The 11,592-nt window shown below is 32.0% G+C and overlaps 1 protein-coding gene across 1 annotated transcript in view; it reads right to left on the bottom strand.

Annotated features, from left to right (window-relative positions):
* The window catches only part of LOC111086140, a 20,787-nt gene extending 10,338 nt beyond the window's left edge, over window positions 1-10,449 (bottom strand). The window contains exons 1-3 of the mRNA XM_022387806.1: window positions 10,411-10,449; window positions 7,103-7,214; window positions 4,857-4,931 (exon numbers count right to left, since the gene is read on the bottom strand). Coding sequence (XP_022243514.1) covers window positions 4,857-4,931; window positions 7,103-7,214; window positions 10,411-10,449 — 226 coding nt within the window. The remainder of the gene's footprint in view (window positions 1-4,856; window positions 4,932-7,102; window positions 7,215-10,410) is intronic.
* Between the last annotated feature and the right edge of the window lie 1,143 nt (window positions 10,450-11,592).

Here is an 11,592-nt window from a genome sequence, read left to right as displayed (position 1 = left end):
TTGGTAAAAGAGTAGCCCAAGAGTTGGCGGTGGGTGGTGATGACTAGCTGCCTTCCCTCTAGTCTTACACTGCTAAATTAGGGACGGCTAGCGCAGATAGCCCTCGTGTAGCTTTGCGCGAAATTCCAAAACAAACAAACAAACAACCATGTTTTTGTATTGAATTTATCCTATCCACTGAGATGGCTTGCATAATTCACAAAAAATATTCCACCACAAAGGGAATGTCTGTACGATATTTTATCATACAGACTTCTCAAGGTTTGAAATGCATATTCAAAATATTTGTACATTTAGAATACTGATGAAGTAGTTCTAATAAAATTATGTATTAAACCTTCATAAACTAAGAAATAACACGGTTTCTGAGAGTTTAGTTTAAATACTTAAAAGAGAAGACCAGTGGTCAATATGTTAGAGCCTCTTCTCTACCTGTTGATTGGTTGTAAGACATACATGTCTACCTGTGTTTGATAACAAAGTTTAGATATTAACAGAGTATTACACTTCGTCACAGAATATTGCTATGCAGATCATACACCGTACTTAAAAACAATCTAATAAACCTCTCGTAATAATATTTATTTGGAGCCCACATTTCAAAATTTAAACCACTGAAGACATTAGTTACAAACTACTTAAGATTATTGTTAAATTAGTGTTTTTATCAACTGACTATAAATTAGGACTAACATGGAAAGTTAATACGTCACACCGCTTGGGATTTTTTCAAACTGAGTAACTTTAGTGTAATGTGTTACAGACATAGGGGGAAGAGAGGAAGCGAATTTTGACTGATGGGCATTTATTTTCGTGTTTTTCATTTAGATGTAACCCGCATTGTAATATTGACTTTCGAATAAAACTAAAAGTTGTTTTTTTTTAGTTGAAAACGTGAATCATTATATACCAACTGTGAATAACGTTGAAGGTATTTGTAGAAGCCTTTGACGTATAATTCGACTATAATTTTTATTGGAAATTTAATTTTAAACCTAAACGGTACCAAATGTGCACATGGGCTAAACGATCAGATTTTGTATCCCTATGATGCAGGTGTAGCTCTCCCTAATGTTGACAAGTAAACAGCACCCGCCGCTACACTGGTTTTTCCGGCTCTTTGAACCGAATAACGGAATTTACCACACTTTTATAAAACATCCACAGCTGAAAGTGTGGAGCATGTTCAGTAGCTTCACGCTTCGAATCCCATACAGTTCGATCTGCAGACCGATTCACAATTTTATAAAACACCCATAGCTGAAAGTGTGGAGCATGTTCAGTAGCTTCACACTTCGAATCCCAGACAGTTCGATCTGCAGACCGATTCACAATTTTATAAAACACCCATAGCTGAAAGTGTGGAGCATGTTCAGTAGCTTCACACTTCGAATCCCAGACAGTTCGATCTGCAGACCGATTCGCTAACCACTTGTCCATGTTCAGCATATTCTTTTTTATTTAAAGAATACAGTCCATAGAGAAATATTTGAGTTAGTTATTCTGAACCACAAAAAGTTTCATCTTGAACTCTAACAAGTGCAAGCACGGTTAATAAAATATCTATATTATAATAATGTTTTCTATATAATCATCTAATCTTACAACTAAAACGTTGTTTCTGTTTAAGAAACTAAAACAAAATGGTTTATTTGTGCCTAGTTTGGGAACTGATAGCCAGCCCTTCGTCAGATATATATATACAGAACTAAAAGAAAGAACAATCCAAACAGTTTTCATTGCATCATTTTAAAAATCAGGCATGACCTTTACTCTTCAGATAATTTAGAAAAAACAAAAACGTTTTTTTTTTATTTTATTTCAGTCTACGTTTCGCCATTGCCATTGAATCAGTATGCACTGCAAAACCTAGAAAAACAACAAAACTATTTTATTTCAGTCTACGTTTCGCCATTGCCATTGAATCAGTATGCACTGCAAAACCTAGAAAAACAACAAAACATTTCATGGTATCAATGTAATCCAGCAATTTGAGAGTTTCCCTGCAAAACGGTCCAGCCCAATAACAAAAGCATCGATTTTAACGTAACAATTTAACCGAACAACTAGAGCATTGTCTAAACGTAACAATCTATAGCCTAACAATTGGAACTTATTGCTATCGTAGCCTTTTAACCGAACGTGTCTTATTTTGAAATGTATTTCAGCTTAGGGTGCACATTTGTTTTTTAGCAACTAACTTAATATTTAGGACATTTATTTTGCGTAATAGGCACAGGATAACTTAATTCTTGACTTTTCTTACTATTGATAGATATTAGAAGAAATCACATGGCAAATACACAAAGGTTGGCTAAAACACCGTATAAATGAACAAACATCATGAAAGAGCCTATTGAAACGCTGTGATTGCTTTAAATGTATACGTATAGACACTGGATGTTGAAGTTTTTAGAAATGTATGCTATTTCTTGTAGAAGAAGGCTAAATTTTTGTTCCATGAATGACAATAATGATTAATTATTCTTGTCATAAGATATTAATACTAGACCAATTATATTTTCAAATATAAAAGGCCTATTAGTATTTTTTTATCACAAGTATAATTAACCATAGTCATGCTTGCCTCCCCAGGTTAGAAAAGGTGTACGAAGCATAATAATGGTTGTAATAATAATTATGACTTAAGAACGCAACTGTTTGTTTTCTCAGATTACTAAGTTTCCGATCGACTTTTAAAACAGGTTTAGTAAAGACTATTTATAATAGCACTAACATGTTAGCTGATAGATCACGTTGACATTTCAACGTAAATGATGTAGAATAATGAGTCATTATTGTCACTATTGAATAATGAAGACCTGAAGGTAGCCCACGAGCTCGTGCAGATGTTTTCGTATCAAGTTCGTTACGATAAATACAGAATAAAACTACAGTGTAGTGAAAAGCATTACGTTGGTGTTTTTAGTAATACTGAATGGTACATTATAAAACGAGCCGAATAAATTACCTAGGAAGTAAAGTAAGTTATACCTAATTTAGAAAGATATAATTGCATAAAATATTCTGAGGAGATTAGGGGAAGTGCCAGTAATTATAAATTGATTAAACATTAACTGTTGCAAGCTGAAGAAGGTAACAGTATTTGTTTTAAATCAGATAGTTCTAACTATTACTGATATAACACAGTGATATAATGATACATGGATTAATGAACAACTACTTACTATAATATAATAGGGTGTATAGTCATTAAAGGTACGATACCACAGTGGTATAATGGTACATGTATTAAAGAACAACTACTTACTATGATATAATAGGGTATATAGTCATTAAAGGTAATAATACAGTGGTATAATGGTACATGGATTAATGAACAACTACGTACTGTAATATAATAGGGTATATAGTCATTAAAGGTACGATAATACAGTGGTATAATGGTACATGGATTAATGAACAACTACTTACTATAATCTAATAGGGTGTATAGTCATTAAAGGTAATATAATACAGTGGTATAATGGTACATGTATTAATGAACAACTACTTACTATGATATAATAGGGTATATAGTCATTAAAGGTACGATAACACAGTGGTATAATGGTACATGTATTAATGAACAACTACTTACTATGATATAATAGGGTATATAGTCATTAAAGGTACGATAATACAGTGGTATAATGGTACATGGATTAATGAACAACTACTTACTATAATCTAATAGGGTGTATAGTCATTAAAGGTAATATAATACAGTGGTATAATGGTACATGGATTAATGAACAACTACTTACTATAATATAATAGGGTGTATAGTCATTAAAGGTAATATAATACAATGGTATAATGGTACATGGATTAATGAACAACTACTTACTATAATATAATAGGGTGTGTAATTAATAAAGGTACTTGTCCGTACATCCAGGACACAGATAGCTAAAGAAAACAAACCGAGGGGAGAGATAAAGTTAGCTGGATAAACAGATAACTAAACAGTGAGCTAGGTAGATAGACATCCATGAAGTTAGAGAAGAATCCACACAGATGTACAGATAAACAAATAAAGCTAAATTGATAAACATGGATAAAACAAACATACAGATAAAACTAACTGGATAAGCAGATAACTAACCAAATAACAATCTAAATGTACAGGTAGTCATAATGTTACATATATAACCATATAAAAGCAGACAGATAAACAGCTACATAACTACCTGGATAATAAGATAAGAAACTGGATAATGTGCTAGGTGGATGGGTAGAAAAAACAATCAGATAAACAGAAAGGCAGGCAGTACTAACTGGATAAACAGTTAGATAGATAGTAACCTAATGGTCTAGGTGCTATTTATATCATCAGTTTTTATGAACAGTGACTGCTACTGTGTGAACTAGATTAAGTAAGTGAATTGTAATTATTATTAATTTTATTTAAGCCATTTATAAGTCAGATTTTAGGATAGGCATTAATAACACATTACTATATATTTATTTTAATTCTAACGTCCATTATTTATTATTATTATTTTATTTGAACTAACTTTATTATCATTCAGATGAACAGACAAACTATCAAGCTAGTTTTTTGTTACCAGAGCGGGTCAGGCAACCATAGCGTTAAAGATACAAAACTACATTAGTAATTCTATTATCTTACGAGTGAAAACAAAGAATAATATGTTAGAATATGTCAATCACACCACATTATAAAACTATTAAAATAATAGCTAAATACTACTGTAATGTTTAATATTACTTATGGATGTAACCATATTCATACATTGTAATAACTAACATTATTTATAGATTAAAACAAACTAAGTAGGCTTATGTTTCGAGCTCGAACAAAAGAGATTCAAATAGTATGAATGACTCACCCGACCAAAGTGCCAGATGCGCGTAGTGAAAGCTTTGTCTGCTTTGGGCCAGGAGGTAGCCTTTCTGCTTGGGTTCTTTTAGAGAACAATGGTAAACTATTTACCATGGTTGGATACAATAATTAATTTTATTATATAACGTTTCTAAGCTAAATCAAAATGGGTTAGACATTTTGTTTTGACCACTTAATTAAATGAAGAACATTTGGAATTTTAATCGAAATATCTTATAAGAGAATGGAATCACTTTTAAATTGATCTAAAAATGTTCAGCGTCAGCTATCGAATAATGTCATAACGGTGATGATAAATGTACTTTTGCTGACAAACACAGAGATTTTATTTTGTGGATATTTAAGTAAATAATAGTCTCGTTTTCATTACGAAGAGAAACAACGGTATAATTTTTCATCTAAAGGATTAGAGCTATATTGGATGACAAGTTGACTTGCCCAGGCTAATGAGGGGCAATATTGACGGAAGCTGTACTTTTCACCTTAGTTATTGTTTATATTTGTTGCCCGAAACAAATGAATATTTTTGCATGACTTTGGTAACGATAACAAACTTTAATGTTGTAATGCCTCTCATGTAGAAGGGGCAAATATGTAAACTTCTAAAATTTTACGGGGAAATATTCACTACTATTTGATTAGGAACTGTCGAAGGATTGTACAGTAAATGAAATGATTCGTACAGTTGATGAGATAAAACCTCTATAAACAAGACTGGAAATGAATATAGTGTATGCTATTGTGAATTGTTTCCATTAAAAGAAGGACACGGATTTCCATCACGGTTTTTTCTTTATCTCGGTGAGTTTTCAAAGTTAAACTGTTTTTTGAAGGGGAGAAAACTATGAAATTGGAAAAAAATCCTTAGCTATGATTATATTGTAGTAAGTCATAGAAAACCCGTTTATAATTTTGAGTATCAAACCCTGATTAAGATAGACTATATGGTGGTTGTTTCCCTCGTTTATACTGTTTGAATACTAAACCCTTATGAATATGAAACATATTGTGGTTATTTCCCTTGTTTATACTGTTTGAATACTAAACCCTTATGAATATGAAACATATTGTGGTTATTTCCCTTGTTTATACTGTTTGAATACTAAATCCTTATGAATATGAAACATATTGTGGTTATTTCCCTTGTTTATACTGTTTGAATACTAAACCCTTATGAATATGAAATATATTGTGGTTATTTCCCTTGTTTATACTGTGTGAATACTAAACCCTTATGAATATGAAACATATTGTGGTTATTTCTCTTGTATTTAGTGTTGAGTACTGAACCCTGATGAAGTTAGAACGTATGGTAGTGGTTTACCTCGTTTATACTGTTGAATAGCAAACCCTGATAAAGAAAGAACACATGGCGGTTGTTTTCCTTGTTTACACTATTTGAATACTAAACCCTGATGAATATTGAAACATATGGTGGTTGTTTCCCTTGTTTACACTATTTGAATACTAAACCCTGATGAATATTGAAACATATGGTGGTTGTTTCCCTTGTTTACACTATTTGAATATTGAACCCTGAAGCAGATAGAAAATATGATGGTTGTTTCCCTCGTTTATACTGTTTGAATATTCAACCCTGATGAAGGTGGGACATATGGTGGTTACCTCTCTCTTTGGTTTTTACTGTTGAGTACTGAACCGTGATGAAGACTGAACATATGGTGGTTGGTATTCAGCTCACCTGAACTTCAAGCCATTAATTGTTACGGCTTAACGTTTTCGTTTTACATAACCTGAAATAAAGTACAACAAAATTCCAACACGAATATTATAGTTCTTCTTCGTGAGTTTTACATCTATGCATTTATTCTAGATTACGGCATTCCCTTTGATGCTTCAATCGTGTTTATTTTGAAATTTAACATGGAGAAGCACGTAAATATAGTCTTTTGGTATTTTTACGGTTTCAGCGTTCGTGTTTTAAAACAACATTTTGTATGTGATTAAGATGCTATAGAAAAATATTTTTTCGTAAACATCCCATATTAAACTATTTTGAATTTGATAGAAAAGTAAAAGTAAGTATTCTGAGATTACGGTCATTGCTCAGTACATTGACTAGAATAGTTGTATCAGTTATTGGGGTATCAAAATGAGCAAAAAATTTGCAAACTGAGAAATAAACCTGTTTAGCATTAAGTATACAACATTGAACACAGTATATGAGATTATATTATAAGTAATCAGAATCAGAAAAAAAGGCTTACTTACCAAGATCTCGACAGGGGTTGAAGAAGGCGAGCCAAACCAACCTAACGTTTGTGTCGCGCCAGGACCTGCTGTTGTGTAGCGGGGTGAACACTTGGGTCGGCCCCTCAGTCCCCTTTTCATCAGCATAAATCGTTTCACCGTCGCATTATGCTATGCGATATTCCCTGCGCATACAGAAAAAAAAGAAAAAAAAAGCCCCGAGCATGCGCTTTGTTAAGTGAGAGAACAAGCCCACGTAGCCAATGAAACAGAAGAATCGATCGTCCCAGAGCGGGTTCCTGTTGTCAGAAGGAAGGTCATATCCCGTCAACAATGTGGAAGCTTGATGGGGGGAAGAGTAATTGCTATGGAAACATTCTACTTATGTCTGGCCATGTTGGTCCGTATAGGCAGTGATATATTAACATGAAGGATTTGAAGAACTATTACAAATATTGATTCTTACACAATAACCATTTCAACATATATACACACATATAAATATGTATATATAAAGAGGGATAGAAATATATCAGTTTCTATTCTAAGAACACTTCGCATGACATCCTTATAAAATGATTTGTTGAAAGCTGCACTGAAATTTAAAATGAACAATTATAAAATTAAATCGCAATCAACATAAATATGTGGATGGAAATGAAAGAAGCATTAATTAAAATACAGTCGCATCAAAACAGCCTTTAACAAATTAATCAAAAGAAAATAATAAACAAACAAAATTCCTCGTATTGGATTAAATATGCTGTAGTTATAATGTGATCTCCAACAAACTCTTGGCTGGTATGTGACAGCATAGAGATGTGATATGCTGGAGTTATAATGCGATATCCAACAAACTCTTGGCTGGTATGTGACAGCATAGAGATGTGATATGCTGGAGTTATAATGTGATCTCCAACAAACTCTTGGCTGGTATGTGACAGCATAGAGATGTGATATGCTGGAGTTATAATGCGATATCCAACAAACTCTTGGCTGGTATGTGACAGCATAGAGATGTGATATGCTGGAGTTATAATGCGATCTCCAACAAACTCTTGGATGTTATGTGACAGCATAGAGATGTGATATGCTGGAGTTATAATGTGATCTCCAACAAACTCTTGGATGTTATGTGACAGCATAGAGATGTGATATGCTGGAGTTATAATGTGATCTCCAACAAACTCTTGGCTGTTATGTGACAGCACAGAGATGTGTGTTTTTGAAATGGCTTCTGTTTGACAAACTCTTGGCTGGTATATGACAGGATAGAGATGTATGATTTTGACATGGCTTCTGTTTGCGGTTGAAGACTTACCAAATCAGTGTTCGTTGCTTTAAGTCTTTAATCTGCATAATACACATACCATTAATGTCGAAGATTTATACTACACAGTTATTTTGTAATCTTTTAGTGAGAAATCTGGTACACAAAACTTCATAAATTAACAGTAATTGATATATATATTTATTTATATATTTTCATTTATAATTTGACATTAATTTGTCATCGCATGTTCTGTAACAGTAAAATCATCATATATATCTGTACAAGATTATAACAATCTAATATGTTTTTTCACACATGAATTAGATTATTCACATCAGATGAAGACTTCCACTGAAGTCTATGTCTTCATAAAAATACTTTTGTAACTGCCACTAATTTTAGATTACCAGTATGATTATTCTTCGATTAATACACAAGGAAGGTATGGCTACTATACCTAAATTAATACACACAATGAAGGTATGGTTATTATTCCTGTATTAATATACTGGAAAGGTGTGGCTATTATTGCTATATTAATAAACATGGAAGAAGTGGCTATTATTGCTATATTAATAAACATGGAAGAAGTGGCTATTATTGCTATATTAATAAACATGGAAGAAGTAGCTATTATTGCTATATTAATAAACATGGAAGAAGTAGCTATTATTCCTACGTTAATACACAAGTAAGGTATGGCTACTATACCTAAATTAATACACAATGAAGGTATGGCTATTATTGCTATATTAATAAACATGGAAGATGTGGCTATGATTCCTATATTAATATACACGAAAGGTGTGGCTAATATACCTATATTAATAAACACGGAAGAAGTGGCTATTATTCCTATACTAATATACACGAAAGGTGTGGCTAATATACCTATATTAATAAACACGGAAGAAGTGGCTATTATTTCTATATTAATATACAGGAAAAGTGTGGCTATTATTCCTATATTAATAAACATGGAAGATGTGGCTATTATTCCTATATTAATAAACATGGAAGAAGTGGCTAATATACCTATATTAATAAACGTGGAAAATGTGTCTATAATTCCAATATTAATATGCACGAAAGGTGTGGCTATTATTCGTATATGAATAAACGTGGAAGATGTGTCTATAATTCCAATATTAATATACACGAAAAGTGTGGCTATTATTCCTATATGAATAAACGTGGAAGATGTAGCTATTATTCCTATATTAATATACACGAAAAGTGTGGCTATTATTCCTATATTAATAAACATGGAAGATGTAGCTATTATTCCTATATTAATATACACGAAAAGTGTGGCTATTATTTCTATATTAATACACATGAAAGGTGTGTCTGTTGTTTAAAGGTTTTATTTACTGTTGTTTAAAAATCCCACATTTTAATTAGTTATGATGGAAAGGAGTAACAGTTTCAAAAATCAACAAGGAAGCATATTTTCTTTGTGATCCCATGTAGCTATGTCACACGAATTTTCTATGTTAATTAATAAGCATGTATCTAAACGTCATTTTAGCTCCTTGTGCAAAAACAAAATAAAGAAATAAAAGAAATTGAGTAGTACACAATATAGTGGATTTTGACTATGTTATAACATTTTTCTTTAAATATTTTATACTTATATATCAAATATTTCTATATATTTCACGACGTTAGCCAACTTCAAATGCAAACAATATTGGACGTTTTAAAGACAGGATAGATATTACGAAAAACTGATTTCAGGAAATGAGCATGCACGAAAATAATTGTCAGATATATGATTATTTATTAAATTGACAAACACTTTAACAAACGAATATAGGGTACAAATTGCGACAAAACTCTCTATATAACGTTGATTAGAGCACTGTGGTCAAAGTTCTGTTTGCATAATATATATATATCTTTTCCTGTTATTATTAGTTTTTTGTTGAGCATACAATGACTATCATTTTCACAGCATGCCCTGAGAGTTCCTTTCATATCGTGGTGCTTTAAAGTTCTCAACGAGAGTTAGATATACTTTGTGAGCTTTTAACACTAGTAAGCAGATAACTACATTCTCTGGCTCCTTTATTTTTCGAAAAATAACCGTCATAATAAGAAGACATAGAATACTCCATACTACCTAAGTTCTGAATTATAGTAAGGAATTTGAATATCCGCATTATTCTAGATATTTCTAGAAGTAGTGAATTCTTCGATATAGGTATGTTCAATCGTATATGTGTCTAAGTGTTGTTTAGATATCTTAAAAACTCTGGTAAGTATAAGATTCGAATTTTATAAGCATTTATCGTTATGAATATTTATTTAGTTTTGATGTATTTAAAGGTAATTATTGTGTGTTCAATGTAATTTATACATATATATCTAAATGTACAGGTTCTATCATTCATAAAATATCAATACAGTGCTCTGAATATAGTATTTTCGAAGTACCTTCCAGATGGCAGCACTTATTATATAAATGTTTTTAATAGGTGGAATTTTGAGAAAGTCTTCTTAAAAATGTTCAAAACGGAATAAAATATTTTCGTATTGACCTGAAAGATCTTAGCAAGAACAATAACTATCTTTATATAGAAGACAAAAATAATGATACCGAAACCTAGATCAAGTGAAAACAAACGTAGCCGGAAATGTGTGAATTCAATAAGTTAGTTTGAATTTCACGCAAAGATACTCGAGGACTATCTGCTCTAGCCGTCCCTAATTTAGCAGTAATGTACTAGAGGGAAGATAACTGGTAAACACCAGCCGCCGCTAACTCTTGGGCTACTCATTTACTAACGAATAGTGGGATTGTTTTGTAACAGGGTTTCGAACTCACGGTCCTCAGATTGCAAGTCGAGCGCCATAACCACAAGGTTCTACCAGGCCTTGAGCAGAATAAGAACAACAAAACTAAAACCAAATTTATAGTTTTACAAAATTAGAACACATTGATGACTTGAACCAATACCTCCCTCTCTAAATACTTACATTTTATTATCGTAATTACATAGAATCCTTCCATTAATAAGTCATTCGATATCCTGTAGATAAATTGTATTGCTTTAACATGAGTGTTATAGAGACACAAAGACTCGTTGTTAAACCAATCATTAATCAGGTAATTCTGATGTATTCATTTTAAAAATGTAGTGTTATCCAGTAATCGATGCATGTGACAAAAGGAAATATCCTTACAAGGAATAGCTTAAAATACAATAAGAGAATTTGTTGTTTTCTTAATGCA

This window comes from Limulus polyphemus, unplaced genomic scaffold (assembly GCF_000517525.1).
Source record: "Limulus polyphemus unplaced genomic scaffold, Limulus_polyphemus-2.1.2 Scaffold878, whole genome shotgun sequence".
Taxonomy (NCBI): domain Eukaryota; kingdom Metazoa; phylum Arthropoda; class Merostomata; order Xiphosura; family Limulidae; genus Limulus; species Limulus polyphemus.
This window is presented reverse-complemented; position numbering and strand designations above follow the sequence as displayed.